The sequence below is a fragment of the Martes martes genome (assembly GCF_963455335.1).
Source record: "Martes martes genome assembly, chromosome: 16".
NCBI classification, from domain to species: Eukaryota; Metazoa; Chordata; class Mammalia; order Carnivora; family Mustelidae; genus Martes; species Martes martes.
In genome coordinates, this window is record NC_137904.1 from 58,940,896 (window position 1) to 58,959,419 (window position 18,524).

Below are 18,524 nucleotides of genomic sequence, written 5' to 3' on the forward strand. Positions count from 1 at the left end.
CACTTCCACTTCCTGAGCCCTCTTTCTTCTCGCGCCGCGGGGCGCCGCGCCGAGCACAGGACCCCGCCCCCGCGCGTTCCCATTGGCCGGCGTCGTTCACCCGGCCCGAGCGCCCCTGCCCGTGGTCTCTGATTGGGCCGCGATGTCCACACCTTCGGTACGGCCCCGCCCCCGGAATAAGGGGCTGGCGCAGAGTCGCGAGCGCTCAGTCGCCGCGCTGGGTGGGGATTGGTCCGCGCACTCCGGCTTGGGTTCCTCGCGGTTCGCGGCCGCACTTCGCCGCACACCTGTTCGCTCAGCCCACCCGGCGGCGCGGGGGTTCTCTGCAGTGCTTCCTTCCGCCTGCCGGTCCGAAGGGCGGGGAGAAGGTTTGGGCCGTCCCGCCTCCGGCTCCCAACGGGACCCCAAGTCGCACCACTGAGCCGTCGCAGGGGCGAGATGAGCGCGGACGCGGCGGCCGGGGCGCCCCTACCCCGGCTCTGCTGTCTGGAGAAGGGCCCGAACGGCTACGGCTTCCACCTGCATGGGGAGAAGGGCAAGCTGGGCCAGTTCATCAGGCTGGTGGAGCCCGGTTCACCAGCCGAGAAGGCGGGGCTGCTGGCCGGAGACCGGCTGGTGGAGGTGAACGGCGAGAACGTCGAGAAGGAGACCCACCAGCAGGTGGTGAGCCGCATCCGCGCCGCGCTCAACGCAGTGCGCCTGCTGGTGGTCGACCCCGAGACGGACGAGCGGCTGCAGAAGCTGGGTGTCCAGGTCCGAGAGGAGTTGCTGCACGCCCAGGACGGGCCCGGGCAGGCCGAGCCCCCGGCCGCTACCGAGGCGCAGGAGGCTGGTGGCGAAAATGAGCCGCAGGCCGCCGCGCCGGAGCCCCGCGAAACCGAAAAGAGCTGTCCAGAGCGGGTATGTGTGGGCCCTAAACCCGGCGGCGACTGGAAGGGGGTGTGAGGGGGGAAGCGAGAGGAGTCCCATCCGCTCCTCGGACGTCCAGCCGCGCGCCTGCCTCCTCTTTCAGAAACTAGATCCTCGAGGGGGAGACTGCTTCCGCCTCCCAACAGGTCGCACTGGCTTGGGGCTCCGTCCTGTTACCCCCGCGCCCCTTCCCAGCCTGGGCTAGGACCCTGAGCGCCTTGCCACCTGCACTGCTTGTTTCTTGGCTTTGGGGAGCAGGAGTGAGGGCAGCTCGGAGGAGCGCAGTCCCCTTTCTTCGGCTCTGTTGGCGGTGTCTGTTCCTGTTGTTCAGAACCCCCCAACTCTGTCCCTCCTCGCACACCCCACCCCCTGCCGCCCCAGAGGTGCCAGCTTCCTCCCCGGTCCCTGTGGATGGTAGCTGCAACTGGGATGAAGCCACCGCCACCCGACTTCAAAAACCTAGAGGAATAACAACTCCCAATTCTTCGCGGAGCCCCCGCACCAGGAGGGGAGGGGTCGCCGACAGGGTTCTCCGGGCAGCGCCCCACCCCCGCAGGCGGGTGCGTGTATCATTAATCTCAGCCTGGCGGGACTTCATTCTCCTGAAGTACGGTGTGACTTTTAAGGAGAGGGAGCCCCACCGGCTCTGGGCGGTGTGTGGGGGTGGGGTGCAGGGAGGAGGTGCAGAGGCGTCTCCGGGGGTGGTGGCGACCGTGCCACCGGAGGATTTATGAGTCTCAGGAATGTGAGGAGTAAGCTAGCTTGTATCTGGGAACGGGAGGGGAGGACTCCAGAGGAAAAGAAAGGGCTGGGAGGAAGGTGGGGAGAGAGTAGCCTGGTGTCGCAGGGCCCTGCAGAAGCCAGCAGAACTCACCAGGGACAGGTGGTCTTGCCCTGTCATTGCCTGTCTCACTTCAGTCCCCTGGACACCAAGCTGACTGGTTGCTTGTTGCCCATCTTTGGTGTTTCCCCAAACGATCCCAGTTTGGATCAGCTGCAGGAGGGGCAGTAGCAAAACAGAGTTGTGATGAGAGCCTTGTGTCCCCAGAGAGTGAAGGAGGGGGAGGCCGTAGGGTGCAGACTGGGGGAAGCAGAGCCTGGGCCTCCCAGGGCCCCGTTGGCTTGGGCCAGCTCACCACCTGGTGGCAGCGTGTGGCAGGGGCGTCCCTGATGCCAGCAGAAGCCTCTCTGGACAGAGAAAAGGCACCCTTCAACCTTAAGGTAGAAGGTGGAGCCCCAGAGGACCAGCTGGTTTGGTGGAAGTGAAGGAAGTGAGTCGCCAGGAGCCCTGTCCGCCCAGAGCTGGGCACTGGCAATACCAGGGCCGCCAGGCTCCCGCTTCCTGCCACTGCCAAGCTGGCGTTGGCAAGGATGGGGGAGGGGCCGGGGCATCCCTGGCAGGGGTTTGACACCAGGGAGTTGGAAACCATGACCTCTGATCCCAGGCAGGATCTCGTTTGAACTTTGTGCTGAGTGTAGCAGTTTGCCATTCCCTCTTATTTTTTCTTTTTTTTTTTCTTTTTGGACTTCGGCACTGGCACAAGTAACCACCTCCCCACTCCCCATCCCCCGCCGAGATGCCGGTATGTTCAGCTCCTCCCCTTGCCCTTTGGTTTTTTGTGGGGGTTTTTTTGGTTGGTGTGGTTTTGGTTTTTGTTTTTGTGTTTTTTTGGTCTTTTTGCTGCTGGGGGGAGTTGGAGGATGCCAGGGGCATGGAGGCCTGACCCAGCTTGTGCTTTCCCACCATGCCATCTGAAAAGGCAGTGGAGCTTGACTTTCTGCTTTCTCGGTGCCCGCAGACTCACATTCCCCCAGCTGGTGATGGGACATGTGCATTTGCACATACTTCTCAGGCCAGGAGAAGGGAGTAGGATAAGGATACCCTCCAGCTGGTCCTGGGGACACCATCCCCAGGCCTCTTGGGGTATCAGGTCCACAGGCAAGTCACAGAACTTCTCTGAGCCTTGGTTCTCCCACTGTAAAATGGGGAGTGTTGTCATACAGTGAGCCCTATTTCCTCTAGGATTTTACGAATAGTGGGAAGTACTTGAGCCCCAGGTGGATGCTGAATTGAGCACCTTTTGCCCGGGCATTTGTGCCAGTCCCTCTGGTAGGAAGTGCCCATGAAATCTGGTGTGGCAGCCATGCAGGTGATCTGCCCTGTCATTGCAAAAAAAAAAAAAAGTCAGTAAACACAGTAAAACTGACATTTTCCTAAAAGGCATCTCATATAAGGAATTTGAGTTTACTGATTAGTTTTAGCCTGAATCTGTTTGCAAAGTGGGAACTGTTACGGTATCTTCATTGGTTCTCACACGTGAAAAAAGCGTTCGGTGGACAAGAGCCACGCAGAGATTGGGTGGCAGGTAACATCTCATTGGGAAGACCACCCTGGGTGGAGAATCCTACAGGCAGAGGGTGTGGGATGCTTGTAGTACTGTCCGAGGAGGGGGGGGGAGGGATTTGCAGCTGTGCCCACCTGCTCCGTTGGTGGCTTTCCCCACCCCCTCCAAGGGAGGAGCAGCAACACCCCTGCACACACACACAGCACACACACACCACCCCTCACCCCCCGCCCCAGTGCTGATGGGCCCCAGGCCTGAGCTACCTCGAGCCGGAATGACTTAACCTCCTAGGCCTCTGTCTCCCTCCTGTGTAAGTTGGGAGCGGAGGGGCGGCCACACCGGTTAGGGCTTACATGGGGAGGTCCATAAAGGCAGTAGCTCCATGCCTGGCATGGACCCGTTCAGCAAATGTTGGTATTTGAATTGGTAAGTATTTCACAGTGATTGTTACGTGCCCACCCTTGGGCCGTCAGCCCTGGACCTGCCCCTCCTTGGGCAAGTGCTGCTGGGTCCCAGCCTGGCGCTGTCTGAATGCTCGGTCGGAGGCCAGTGTTCTGGAATAATCAGAAGGTGCTCCACAGCCTTTCCCAGTCTGGCAGCCCGACAAGACCCTTCAGTCTGGGAACCTGGCAGTTCCCTTCTCCATGAACCACACTGCAAAACCATTCACAGCCCACAGAGCCTTTCCTGGACCCCGCTGGCAGAATGAGCTTTATCTTTGCTCTCCTCCCCCTCCCTGTCCTCTGCAATCTTTTATGGCTATGAGCACGCAAACAATCAAATCACCTGTTGATGATCTTGACCCACTGCAATGTTGAGGAGGGTGAAGGTTGGGGCTGCTTTGTGTTTATATCCCCGGTGCTATGCCTGGTGCAGAGCAGGGAGGGGCTCACATAATTTTTGAATGAACGAGTGCATAGTAGCCATCAGGCACCTTTATCCTAATTCATCTCGGTCCAACACCCCCAGAGATCGAAATTCCAGACAGAACCTACCTACTCCTTTTTCTTGCCTGCTAGCAGCTTCCATTGGGGTACTAGAGAGGTAAAATTGTCCATTTTTCCCTGCAAACCTCAGCTTCTACTTCTGAAATGGGAACACCAGAACCCACCTTGCAGGGTTTTGGGGAAGTTTGATGAGATGATAGGGGTGTGTGTGAGTGCCTAGCTTGAGGTGCATTCTTGCCAGACCTGACTGACCCTGATCCCAGAGGCAGAAACAGTGCAGGCTGGGGTCCCTGGCTGGCTCAGTCCATGGGGCTTGTGACTCTTGGTCTTGGGGTCATGAGTTTGATCCCCACACTGGGCACAGAGCCTGCTTAATAAATCCAGGGCACCTAGATGGTTCAGTCAGTTGAGTGACTGCCTTCAGCTAAGGTCATGGTCCTGGGATGGAGCCTCGAGCCCCGCATCGGGCTTCCTGCTCAGTGGGGAGTCTGCTTCTCCCTCTCCCTCTGATCCCCCCTACCCAGGTCACTCATACTCACTCTCAAATAAATAACATATTTAAAAAATAAAATAAAATAAACTTTAAACTAAAGAAAAAAGGAACAGTGCAGGCATCCCAGGCAGCAAGGTGGGTGAGTGGGTGGGCACAATTCACTGCCAGCCTGCCAACCTCCTTCCCAGGATAGGCGGGCCATTTCCCATTGGCAGGTTGGAGTTTGGGAGGGCAGAACAGAGTCAGAGCTGTAGGATGTTTGGATTTGAAATAGACAGGGTATGTGATACTGTGAGTGTGGTTCCTTCTCTGAAGCCACAGATTGGGGATTTCTTCTCTCCTCATTTCCTACCTTCAGGTTCCTATAAAGTTAAATCAGTAATTCTGGAGATAATTCTCTTGGAGACAGAATGGGGCACGCTCCATATGTCTAGATGTGGGCCGTTCTCTTCCTCTCCAGAGTTCCCATCCCACGGGGCCCTGGGGAGGTGAGAAACCACTTAGGAATTAGAGATGCAGGCCTTCTACAGACAGAAGCCAGCGTTCTCAAGGCCAGTATGAGATGCTCTGCTTTTTGCTGCTCTGAGATGGAGTCAGCGCCCCACCCCCCACCCCCCATCCCCCACCCCCCCACCCCCACCCCGGAAAGGAAATTCAGTTCTAGTGCAGCCTTGTGCCCTAAAGATACTGACAGATTTCCCTGGTTCCCCTGTGACAGCCATGCAAGTTAGGTCTTAAGTTTCTCCATTTTGTGAGCAGATAGTAATTGCTCAGTAAATGATAACTATTATTAGTGTCTGGCAGTGTGCTGTGTGCTAGACATGCTTTATGTCGGGGCACCTGGGTGGCTTAGCCCATCCGAGTGGCTCATCCACTCGGATGCAGATCAAGCATCCGAGTCTTGATTTCCACTCAGGGTCATCTCAGGGTCGTGAGATCGAGCCCCAAATCTCTCTCTCTCTCTCTCTCTCAAATAAATAAATTTCTAAAAAAATAATATGCCTTATATCATTCAATCTACAAGACTACGGCATGAGGTAGATACTAGTGCCCATGTCCCCCTGGAAACGGAGTCTTGGTCAGTTCAGGTGGGCAGCCCCAGGGCTCTTCCCACGTGGACGGCGGGGGGCGGGGGGGGGGCGGTGTTAACCCAAGTCTCTCTGACTCCAGTGCCTGCATAGCCACTCAGCCATGCAGTTGGGTTGTACTTGAGGCCCCGACTGTCCAGTTGGGGGTCTCTGCCCATCGCATTCTGGGCTACATAAGAGCCATCATAGTGAGTGGAATACATTCACCAGCTCCTTGCAAGGAAGGGTCCCGGTAGCTTCTGTCTCTTGGGGGTATCCTTTGCGGCATCACCAGGAAAATGCGTCAGCACAGAAGTGGCCTGGCTCCTGGCCCCACCCTTCTCTGTGATGGGCTGGGATCCGGAGCCCGCCCACCAAGTCTCTACCTTACCCCAGCCCCCCCCCGCCCCCCCCCCAGTCCTAAGAACCCACCCTTGCTGGCTCTGGGGCTTCCCTGCAGCACCCCCCCACCCCGTTCCCGCCCCCACCGCCCAAGGCCAACCTTGACCTCTTGGCCTTGGCCTTGACCTTGCCTCACCCCTGAAGTAGGACAGCTCACCATGTCCCCAGCCCTCTGGGCAATGTTAGGTTCCTGTGCCCTAGAAAAGGGCCACTCCCTCATTGCTGTGTTGTCTGAGGCTAGAACGCTGACTTCCAGAGTCAAAGGCTCCTGCCCTCCTGGGTGTGTTACAGGTGCCCAATTCGTGTGTGTGTGTGTGTGTGTGTGTGTTGGGGGGGGTGATGTAGAAATGTGTTTGGGGGCGGCACCTGAGTGGCTCCGTCCGTTGAGTATCCCACTCGGGATTTTCCACGCTGGTCACAATCTCAGGACCTTGGGATCGAGCCCTTGGGGTGGGGCTCCGTACTCAGCACAGTCCGTTTGAGATCCCTGCTCTCCTTCTCCCCTTTCCCCCATTTGTGCATGCACCCCCCCAAATAAATAAATCTTTAAAAAAATTGGGGGTCGGACAGCCTGATGGTTGAGAGTGAGACCTCTAGAATATCAGCAGGCCCTGGTGGCAGCCACTGGCCACGTTTGGCTCTTAGCGCTTGAACTGTGCTGGTCCCATTTGAGATGTGTTGGAAGTTAGAAATGCACACCAGAATTTAAAGGCTTCCTACAACCCAAAAGACATAAAATAATGCTGTTAATTTGAAGTGGATTACATGTTGAAATGATAGCAGTTTGGGGCATATTACATGAGATAAAGTCATTGTAATTAATTTCTAATTCCTTTTTTCACTTCATTGTGACTACTGGGAAATTTTAAATTGCCTCCCTGACCGATATTGTGTTCCTGTTGGACGTGCCGTTCCCCATCTGAGTTCAGAGCCTGCCTTCTCCTCCCCTCCTCTGTGTACTTGAGCGGTTGATGTGACCTTTTTGAACCTGAGTTCCCTCATCTGGGAAGGAGGGCAGTAATACCTTCCTCACGGGATTAGAATTAGGTTTGAATGAGAAAATGTACATAAAATCGTGGTGTGGCCCTCGGCCCACAGTACATGCTCAGTAAACAGTAGCTTCTGTTTGTTATTTTAATAGAGCCGCAATTACACAAGCTCTCTGAAGGTCTTTGTCCCTTCAGGACGGCCCTTAAATCCAGTGACTTCTGGGAAGGAGGGTGAGGAAGAAGGAGGGATGAGGGTACAGTGCCTGCGGAGCCGTCGGGCATGGGGCGGCCAGCCTGGAGGGAGTCCAGCCAGGCAGCAGCCCACGTACCACCCTGCTCCGTCCCAGGCTTGCCCAGCCCTGGGGAGACCTGAGCCAAACTCCCTCGGGTGGGTCTCTGGCCAGCACCGGGAGAAGAGAAGCTGGCGCAGGGCCCCTGCACGGGGTGTGGGAGAAGCAGCTCCCGCTTTACCGTAGGTCTCCCTCCCAGAGCCCACCCAGATCCCCTCGCTGGGCTCCTGAGAGGGGCCGCCCCACTGAGAAGCAGGAAGGCCAAGATCGAGGGCTAGAGCAGCTCCTTTTTCACAGATGGAGATGGCCAGCATCCCTGTCTGCACACACCTGGGTGGGGAAGGTCCTGTGGGCACAGGTCAGTGGCTGCGGAGCCTTTTCTGTACCTCGGGTGAGGAGAGGATGCCTCTAGCCTTGAGCTCTGGCCACTGGCCAGCGGTCTGAGCTCCTGGTCACTTCCCAACCTGCCCTGAGGACAGTGCCCCCTTGCTGCCCAGTCGCATGTCACCCTCAGGCTAGGCCAGCTCTCGCCATCCATCATGGCTTCCTTGAGGAGCTGGCACCAGACCCGAGCTTGTGTCTCTAGAGTTCTGTGGAACCACCGACCTGCCTCCCAGGGCAGCCACTGGGCTGTTCCTAATGCCCAACGTCCCCCCTATCCCACCCCCGCCAGAAGCACCAGGGCTCCTTCTGCCCACTCCCTTGTCCCCTTGTTGTTGGGGCTGATCTCCCTGGGGCAGCAGGCTTCAATCTTATCTGCGTAAACAAGAGCCCTTGGCTGGGCTGGGCTGGGCTGTGTTGGGGGGGAGGGGCAGTCTTTGGAAGGTGAGGGTCACCTCTGGTGTTCCCCTAGCCACCCTGGTGGTCCCCTAGCCACCCTGGTGGTCTTCCAGCTCTAACAGCCCATTCCTTCTGGGGCCCAGAGCTGCCTGGCCTTCCGGAAGGAGCCTGGCTGTTTTCTATAGGGCCCATCACCATGACACCGGCCAGGGAGGGGCCGGGCCCAATGGGGCGTTGGCCCCCAGCAGCCCTCCCCGAGGAGGAACAGGGAGCGGCCCTGGGCCTGCTCCCCAGAGACGGCCACTGGGATTAGGGTATCGACTTTCCTCGGCTTTCCAGGTGGTTGCTGGTGGCGCCTATTGAATTCCGTGCCCGCCGTCCGCTCCCTGGGCTGCGTGGGTGGAGGTGATTGGGCGGCCACGGCCACTTGGGGCCAGGCTGGGCTCCCTGGGAGAGAAGGGGTAATGGAGGGGAGGGCCACGGGGGCCTGTGACGGGATTTGGGACAGCCTGACAACCTGAGGGTGGGAAGAGGTTCCAGGAGAAGAGTCTGAAGGCAGCTGTCCTGGCAAGATCTTTTCTGGAAAACTTGTCTGGTGTTGCCTGGAAGATTCAGTCCCGCCCCCCAGCCACCCCAGCTCATTTGCACTATCCTTTGGCCACCATTGCCTCTTGTTCCTTCCTCTTGCTTCCGAGTCTCCCCCAGGCTCCTCATGAGCAGGTCCTGATTTCTGCTTCTGACCTGTGTCGTCTCTGGGATCCCTACCTGGCACTCTGAACGCTCTGAGGCCATGCTCCCCTTGAAGTCCCCTCCCCACCCCCAGCTCTGGACCCCTCCTGAGCCCCTGGGGGCCACACGGCCAGGACCAAGATAGGACTTTCCAGCAACCCCCTTTTCCCCAGAGGCAGAACCCAGGTCCTACTTCAGCTCTGGGGGTGCGGGCCCAGGAGCAGCAACGGCCAGGCTCTGCCTGGGTCCCTGCCCCCTTCCCACCAGATCCCCAGGGAGGCTGCCCGCCCCCCCCCCCCAACCCCTACAGGGACAGCCTCCACCCTGGTCTGCTGGGATGGGCTGCTTTGATGGGCTGACTTGGCATCTGGCAGGGACACGTCCTGGAGACAGCTGGGGGAGGGGTGGAGAAAAACCGCCTGGTCTCCTGGAAGAACGAGAAGCCCCCTCCCCTCCCTTGGGAAGGAGAGAGCTGGATGGGGCCCTGTAGGTGTCTGAACATGTCAGAAAACCACCTGGAGCTTCCTGTCCCCCTGCTCAGACACCGCCATAGGGTCATGGAGCAGGTCCCAGTACCAGGGAAAGGGAGCAGTGGGGGAGCTGAGCCCCATTTCCTCCAATCCCACGGCTTGGGACTGGCAGGGGGGAGCGAGGTTCAAAGCAGGCCCTCCGGCCTTAATGACGGGGCTCTGGGAAACATGCCCATGTGGAGGATCAGGAAGAAAAGCCTGCAGCCCTGAGCCCCAGGCCGGACCGCCCTGCTGGCCAGGAGCTCTCCCCGAACCGCTAGGCTGTCCCAGCCCAGGCCTGCCCACTGCTGCATTGCTTATCCCAAGCTCGGGCTGGAGCTGTGGCCGCAAGAGGCCTTGAGCACCCGGAAGGAAGGCTGTGGTTTCATCAGCGGCCGGCTGCCTCCCAGCAGAGCCTGCGCCGCCGTGGGAGAGCAGCCCATGTTTATGACTCTTGCTGAGGTCTCCTCCCAGTCTGGACTTGGGTCCTTCGGAGCCAGCCCATGGATGGTGGGAGGAACTCGGGGTCCAAGTCAGAGACCTTGTGAGAGCTCTGGCCCCTCCACTGTGCAGCTCGCTGGGTGACATCAGGCCGTGGGCTTAACATCTGGGCTCTCAGTTTCCTGGCCTTGAGAATGGGGGTGCCCGGCCCCAGCCGGGTTTCGATAGGAAAGACGACTCTTCGGAACGAGAGGAGGTGGGGAGGAGCGGGGACGGCAGAGCTGCACAGTCCTCCCCACTTTCTCAGGGTGATTGCGGGCTCTGCCTGGCTGGGGCAGAAAGCTGAGCCTGCCTGGTGGTGGCAACTGGTCAGACCTGTTCCTGCTCACCTGGGCCTGGGGGAGGGCTGGGCTGGCAGCTTTGTAGAGGGATTAGCTGGAGGGGAGAAGAGCCTCACTTACTCAAACAAGATCCTGTGGGGGCTGCCGGGGGGATAAGCAGCCGCGCAGGGAAGAGGGGGGCCCCTCCTGGAATTGTACCCTGTTGACAGGGAGAGTTGGGGAGAAGAGGATGCTTTGCAACCACTGGGGCTCCCCTCTGCCCCCCCCCCAGCTTTTTAATGCTTGCTTCTCTGGCTTTACTACTATATGGGATGAGGGGAGCCTGCTGAAGGAGAAACCAGGGAAGGGCCCACGGCCTCTGGCCCAGATCAGGGTGAAATACAGGTCCAGCCATCACCCCTCCTTCCTGTCTTCCTCTCCACATCCTGAAACACAGAAAGACCTGCCCAGGCAGTTAAAGGAAGGCAAAATCACCCTCCGGCCACCCCCAGCCCCCATGAGACTGAAGGGGTGGGGAGCCCCAGATGGCAGCTGCCTGCTGGGACTGGCAAGTTGGGGCAGGAGGCCCCTAAGCCCCCCTCTCCTTCCCTGTCTCCCTGGCCAGCCCTACTCCCAGCTGGGAACTGGCGACTCAGAGCAGCCTGGCCCGCACCCTACCCCCCCCCCCCAGAATCTCCCTTTTCGGCTTAATGTGACTCATCAGTAGGGTGCCCAGCGCTGGGAAAGTCTGCTCGGGCACAGGGATTTTGAAGTTCCCACCTGTGTGAATTCTCTCACTCGGCCTCCCAGCGACCCTGGCACCCTATAAATGAGGAACCCGAGGCGCAAGAAGGAAATTACTTGCCCCGGGTCACATAGCTAGTAGGTGGAGAAGCAGACACTGGGGTGGGGGCCTTGACTCTGGCCTCTGCTCATGACCTGGTGGCCTGGGGATCACTGGGCACTAGCAGGCTGGCTGCTGCAGCTCCAGGCCTGGAAGGAGAGGCAGAGGGACTCCCAAGTCAGGCCTCGGGCTCAAGCTTCTGGCCGAGGTTTCAGTTGCTTGGCCCGTGCACACCCGGATCCCCTCTGTTGCGTAAATGGGTCCGAGGGCTGCAGGTCCAAGCTAAGCTGCTTAAGTTGGACCAAGGATGGTGAAAACCATTCTCAGCTGAGTGTCCGAGTGCTAGAGAAAACCCTGCCTGGGCCCTTTCAGTCCCGACTCGGGGCCATGGCCACAGCCACGCTGGGCTCCCCACAGCCCAGCCCTGCTTCTCATGGCCCTTTCCCCAGCAGGGTCTTTGGGGTTCTGCTGCTGCCTTTGCCCCCAGCCTTCTGCTGGCGGGGGTCCCTGTCCTGTCCAGGACTCCTGGCTGTGCTTCCCCCACCGGGTCTGGGGTCATCTGGCTGCCTGCTTCCTTTTCGCTGGGCTGTTTGGTTTGGATGGGGAAAGGCTTTACTGTAAACACGCTGACCAGCTTTCAGTAAACACCCTGTCTCTGCTGCTGCAGAGAACTGGGTACCAAGGGGCTCAGGAACCCCAGTCACCCAGCCAGGCTGGCAGCGGTGCCACCCCAACCGCAAAGGAGGCCAGACAGAACTTCTACTGGGGAGGCATAAGGCAGCACTCAGAATAACACAATTAACCTTAGAATGTCACAAGGGAAGGGACTCGAGCTAATCTGGTCCCGCCTCCCATTTGCCAGAAGGAGGTGACTGGCTTGGAGGGGGCACCTGGGCAGTCTGCGACAATGCCAGGTCTTCTGGGTTCCAGCCCAGCATTCTCTCAAATTGCTGTGTGCGATCTCAGCAAACTTGCCTTAGTCCCATGTGTTCCTTGTGGGGGAGGGGAAGGGGTCAGGCACCGGGCCGGAGGGCGGGACCTAAAAGGACAGAGAATGGCCATGGATCCTCCTCTATCCCCACAGCGGGAGCTGCGGCCTCGGCTCTGCACCATGAGGAAGGGCACCAATGGCTACGGCTTCAACTTGCACAGCGACAAGTCCAGGCCGGGCCAGTTCATCCGGGCAGTGGACCCTGACTCACCTGCCGAGGCCTCAGGGCTCCGGGCTCAGGACCGCATCGTGGAGGTAAATGCTTCTCAGCCTCTTTCCAGGCACCTGCTTCCTGCCTACCTCCACACAGACAAGCAGTTCCTAGGGCAGCCATCACACCGCCTGCTCCTTAGTTAGCGCAAGGGGTCCAGAGAGCCCAGATGGAGGGAGGGAGGGAACCAGAGAGAGGAGAATCATGGTGGGTGGGTGGACAGGAAGGTAGGAAGGGAGGGCGATGGATGGCCGATAGACTAATTCCCTCCCCCACCTTCTCTGGGTTCTTATTCACCGAGAGAGACACTCAGTAGCCCAGGATCCACCCAGCCCTCCCAGCAGACACATGTGGCCACCTGCAGAGTGTCCTACTGCCTGAGGCCTCCACGGTGGCAGGTGCACTCAGAACTCTTTGTGTGGTGCTCAGGGGGGGGAGGAAACGTGAACCCTCTGCCATAGGCAAGCCCCAGAATCTCAGTCTTAGAACCTTAGAGGTAGAAGAACCGCTCTCCCAAGACTTCTCATTTTACACGTGAGCAAACCACAGCCCAGAGCGGGAAGTCGGACACAAGTACATAGAAACGCTCAGGCCCATCCCAGGCCTCGCCGATCTTTCCTGTCCTTCTGTCACAGCTGTGTTTGTTTAGTCTTTTCTGGATATTTTCTTTGGCTTTTCTCACGTGTCCTGCCTCCTTATTTGATTGTCAAGTGGGAGGACCACTTGGCTTATAGTTTAGGACTCCCAGGCAAGGGGGGTGTCATGTCCCCAGACTGCCAGCTGGCTGAGGACATGAAGAGGACCATTCATACCACCTCCACCTGCCCCCCTAAAACTGTGCCAGTAACCCCTGACCTCCATCCCCCCCCACACAACAGGTGAACGGGGTCTGCGTGGAGGGCAAGCAGCACGGGGATGTGGTATCTGCCATCAAAGCTGGTGGGGATGAGACCAAGCTGCTGGTGGTTGACAAGGAGACTGATGAGTTCTTCAAGAAATGCAAAGTGATCCCATCACAGGAGCACCTGCACGGTGAGCAGCACAAGCCCCCAGGTCAGGGATGTTGTTGGCCAGTGCTCTAGATCTCACTGTGTCCTGGCTGATGGGTGGACAGTTTCCTGTTTAATAGCTTCCTCCCTCTCCCTCAGGGGAGTTTGGGGAAAAGAGGGGCCTGATGTCGGGAGAGGAAGCGGGGATGGCAGTGGTTTCTGAGGATGGCGAAGGACAGGGTTAAGCCATCACGAGGGATGGCGAGACCGGACGGACAGAGGTACTTATTCCCAGACCAGAGCCTCAGCCTGAAGGGAGGCCTCAGTCCCAGCCCCTGCACCCTAGTAGGTTCTCCAGGCAGCGCTCATGCAAGGGAAGGGTTAACTCCAGCTTTGCTTGGTCAGATCAGAGTCCAGTGACAGGGGCCCCCTGCCTCCCCTCCCTTCTCTCAGGTTGTCTTGGAAACCCAGGCTCACTGGCTCTAGACGCCAGTGGGTGCCTCCTTGGTCCCTGGTTCCCGGGCCCCTGCCCTCTCCACCCCAACCCCAGCACGCTGCCAAGCCTGGCACCTCCCCCTGCCCAAGCCCCAGCCAAACAGGGCCAGGCTGCTGCCCGAGGGCAGGAAGGAGTTAAGCAAAGCTCTTCTCCCTGGTCTGGACTTTTCTCCCTTGAGAGATGGCGCCTGGGGGAAGGCGAAGTAGGGTGGGTGGGACCTCTTTGGACTTTGCAGTGGGCAGGGCCTCCCTAAGGGTGTCGGGGGTTTTTATTTGTAGGGGGTGATCCACCTAAAGGTCCTGCCACAGACTTCACCTCTGGGTGGAGGGGTCAGGTGGAAGCAAGACTCCAGGCCTGGGAGTCCTGTCCTTGTTTATCCGCGTTTCCCGAGTTCACAGAAGCTAGATAACTCGAGATAGTGGCCTTCCTCGGTGAGGGGGAAACCGAGGCCCTGAGAAGCTTCGTCCTTGCCCTTGGCCACATGGTGCCGGGAAGACGGCTGAGATCTGGATTCACTACTCCTGAAATACCTTCCCCTGAGGCCTCCAGCTTCCTTCCCCCACCTACCCCTAAGGAATCAGCCCTCAGACATTCCTTCCTCTTATCTCTGTGGCTGGGTGGGATGGGCCCTGAGAATCTTGGTGATTGTGGTGATTGTAGCCTCCGGCCTGAGGAGCTACCCAGGGAGGGGCCTGAGGGCAAATCCCCTCCCCAGGTATGGGGGCGGGTGTCTGCAGGCTGCCCTCCACTCCTCCCAGCTGGGTGTAACTGCCCCCACAGAGAAGAATGCCCTCCCAGCAGCTGCCTCCTGACCACAGGAGACAACCGGGGGCGGGGGTGGGGAGCGGGTGAGGGTCCCCGCGTCCCAGCGATCCCGTGCCCAGCCACTGTGGGAAGAGGGTGGGTAGCAATAGGGAGGAAGTGGTGAGTCAGGTATGCCTGAAGTCCAGGCCCCAGGAAAGACGCACGTTGATAGTGAAGGAAGAGTCCGAAGAAACCCACACAGGCTGACCAGCCCCAGCAGTGGAACCGTCCCACCTACAGCCAGGCGGGGCCCCAGCCTCAGCCCAGCGAGGGGGGGACCCCAGGCTGGTGTTCTCTCCTCCTGAGCACCCCGTGCTCATTGGCAAGCAGGAGTGGGGATGATTTTCTCTTTTAGGTGAGGCAGCTGCTGCCCGGAGTCTGGGGTGTGTTTCCCACTCTAGTGCCCAGGCCTGGGGATCTGCATTTCTGACAAGCTTCCCAGGGGATTCGTAGGCAGCCAGCCTGGAATGCCCTCCCCGTTAAGGACGGCGGTTTTTCCAAATTGTTCGTGACCCATCCGTGGTTCACAAGATCAACCTAGCAGGCAAAGACTAGCGTACTTCTTTAAATGAAACTGAATTGAAAATCCCAGAGAGCATTACGAGGTGGTAAGGGCGTGTGTTGCTTTGTGAAGCTTGTTACCCGAGGTCTGTGTGTGCCAGGTCACCGGGATGGCAGCCGTACTGCAGGAGGGTTGCAGTCAGGGGACTCAAACACTCATGTAGGGCACAAGGTCTAATTATGGGCCAACCCCGGCAGCTCTCCCTCCTTCTCTCCGGGCGCCGCTCCATCCACATCCCCCAGAGCTGCTGGACTCACCTCTGCTGGTTTCTTGTTTTTTCTCCCCTTCTCCTAGGTCCCTTGCCTGAGCCCTTTACCAACGGGGAGATTCAGAAGGTAAAGGCAGACCCTCTGATGCTCCTCTGGCCCTCAACAAGCCAGGGCCTGTAGGAGAAGGGTGGAAGGCGGCATGGCTGGGACAAGGACGGCCGTTGGGCTCAGGTTGCGGCCCCCTCCTGAGCCCTGAGCTATGGAGCTGCCGGCGGTGCCCCCCTCAGCCCCTGTGTGGAGCGCTTAGGCGGGAGGGAGAGGCCTGGCCGGGCCCCTTGCAGCCCGCTATCCTGGTGACAAGCCCCGCCTTCAACTCCCCACCGTACAGAAGAGGCCATTCTTCCCCCCAAGAACAGAGCTTCAGTGTCTGGACGCACGCTGCCTGGGCCCTGCTACTTCCAGTCTGAGTTGGAAGAACAAAGCCCCTCCTCCCCTCCTCCCCGGGCAGAAGGGAAGAGAAGGCCGTGGAGGCTGGGGAAGAGGTGGTGGGGCCTGGTGCCAGCTGAGGCCGCAGAGGAACCCAGGCAGAGGCTGAGCCCCAAGCTGAAGCCTTGGCCAAGACCTTCACTCTGGGACAGGCTGACTCCGAGTCAGACCACAGAGCTGGAGCTTTCTACAGGGCCTGCTCAGAGGGTTCCCATCCTCAGGGGCTACTGCGGGGGAGGGGGGTGGCCTTGGGTCACCTGAACTTTCTGTCACCCCATCTGTGGGCCTAGAACTCTCATCCCTCTTATTCCTCCAAAGCCCTTCTTAGCTGCTTTGGGGTTAAGGTTTCAAGATTCCTGGGGTCAAGTCCAAGGAAGCAGGTGGGCTGCAGGAAATTCAGGGAGTATCACACAGTTCCCTGTGCCAGGCAGAGGCCCCCAGGATCCCCACACTCCCTTCGAAGCCCCTCCACGGTCACTGGCCCAAAAGGCTAGTCGACGCTGAAGGCTACTTTGGGAGAGCTGGGGGGGTGGGCGGTGGGGGCATGTGAGCAGTTTAGCTAATCCCACGGTGGTCCCTCCCACTCGGGTGGTAGAACCAGCCTGCCCTCTGATCCTTAGAGGAATGTGAAATGTCAATCCCCAAGGCTGGCCAGCCAGCCCCCCCAACCCCCTACACTCTCCTACAGACTAAGGCAGTGTGGCTTTTGGGTCGATGGGAAAGGCTTGTGTTGAGTTTCTCAGACCAGGGCACCCGTCTTCCCTGGGAACACCCTTCCTTGTTCAGGACTTCCCCACCCCATCCCTTGCCAACCCACACTCCTCCTCTCTGTGCCAGGAGAACAGTCGTGAAGCTCTGGCCGAGGTGGCCTCTGAGAGCCCCAGATCAGCCCTGGCAAGATCGATCTCCAGTGATACCAGTGAGGAGGTAGGCTGTCAGCTGGGCGGGCAGAGGGTGGCACTGGGTTACAGGAAGCCCATTCCCAGGCCACGCTCATTCCTGGCACACCAGCCTGCCTTGGAGGTCACATGCTGTGCCACGTTCTGTCCTTGTGACCTGGCTTCCCTGGGCACTGCCCCAAGGGAGCCACCTTGCTGAGGCTGAGGACCGGGACGCCTGGCCGGGCACTGACTCCCTCCCTCTGCTACCACCTCCTCTTTGCAGCTGAACTCTCAAGACAGCCCCAGGAAACAGGACTCCACGGCCCCCTCATCTACCTCCTCCTCCTCTGACCCCATCTTGGACTTCAGCGTCTCCCTGGCCGTGGCCAAAGAGAGGGCCCATCAGAAGCGCAGCAGCAAGCGGGCCCCACAGATGGACTGGAGCAAGAAAAATGAGCTCTTCGGCAACCTTTGAGCATCCTCCTGCCAGTGCCCAGGAAAGCTGGGAGGGCCTGGCCAGCCCCCAGGCCCCCCCCTGCTCCCTCACCCTCCTCCTCACTCACTCCCTGCTCCTCCAATCAACACTTAAATCAGCCCCAGCACCCTCCCTGCCCCCCACCCCCATTGGTGAATCTGATTTTTCTAGAGAACTGTGCTCTTCTTCCCTTACCTCTGGGAAGGTGAATGGGTTTCCATCCTGCCCCAACCAGAAAGCAGACTCTTTCCTGCTCCTCCGGGAGTGCTTCGGCCCCTCGCCACTCCCCGGGGACATCACTGGAATGCACACCGAGCAAGGATGGGGGGACCTGGTGAGAGGTCCCATTCCCTTGCAACCCCAAGTAATAGTCACTGAGTCCGGGGTTGGTGAGAACCCCCCGTGACAGCAGTGACACTGTGGAATGGACAGGGGTCCATCTTCCCAGAGCCGTGGCTTGGTCGTCTTTCTTTGTTCATTTGATTTTTTGAGTGCAGTATCAGAATTTAGAGGGATTTGTTTCCTTAATTAACATGATTTGTCAGGTTGTTGCATCCAGGATATAGCATCAACCTCAGCCTTGAACTTTGTTCCTGCCCTCGAGCCCCGGGGCAGCATGGGGCAGGTCTGGCTACCCCCTGCCCAGCCACCCTAGTGTAAGGAAACTCCATCAAATTCAGCTGGCTTCCATCCTACCTCAGCCTCTGTGTTGTCTTTTCGAGCTCTGGGTGTCCCCAGGGCAGCCTCTGGCTGAGGGTGGCATAGTCCAGGCTTCTGGAACTCCGGTGGGGGAGTAGTACCACGTGGGCAGCTGCCTGCCTGTGCTTCGCACAAGTCCCGTGAGAGTGGGACCTGCCCAGCTCCTGAATGGATGCAAAGGCTGCCCCCCACCCCCACCCCACAACAAACCTTCAGGTGCGAAGGGGGAGGGGAGGTTCACATGCTCCGAAGACTTCATGCAGTTTCTGATTCAGGAGCACAGAAATGGTGCAGGCCCCAAAGGAGCTGCGTTTAGAATGCTGAGAGGGGGCTTCCGTCTCTTCCACTCGCGGCCCGCGGGGTGCAGGAGCACCCGAGGCTGGCAGCAGATTCTCCATCTTATTTGGCTGTGGACACGACCAGAGGGCAGCTGTCCAGGACACGCTCTGTGGCAGGTGGGGTGGAGGGGGCTTTCCAAGGGCAAAATACCCTGCTGCTCAAGAGGTCCAGGTCTCTCCAACCCCTGGCACCTGAGGCCCCATCCTGGACGTCTGCCAGGGTGGCCCACAAGGGCTGAGGCTGCCGGGTCTGGAGGTGCTTGGACAGAAGGGAAGCTGATGCTCAAGGAGACCGCTAACCAAAGAGGACCCAGGGAG

At 59.0% G+C, this 18,524-nt stretch overlaps 1 protein-coding gene across 1 annotated transcript; it reads left to right on the top strand.

Moving 5' to 3' along the window:
* The first annotated feature begins 195 nt into the window (after positions 1–195).
* Positions 196–17,864, top strand: NHERF1 (NHERF family PDZ scaffold protein 1). Its single transcript, XM_080826448.1, has 6 exons — positions 196–900; positions 12,150–12,311; positions 13,146–13,299; positions 15,413–15,453; positions 16,651–16,740; positions 16,978–17,864. The coding sequence occupies exons 1-6, from the start codon at positions 439–441 to the stop codon at positions 17,167–17,169; spliced, it is 1,101 nt and encodes a 366-aa protein (XP_080682574.1). The 5' UTR covers positions 196–438; the 3' UTR covers positions 17,170–17,864.
* Positions 17,865–18,524: the final 660 nt, after the last annotated feature.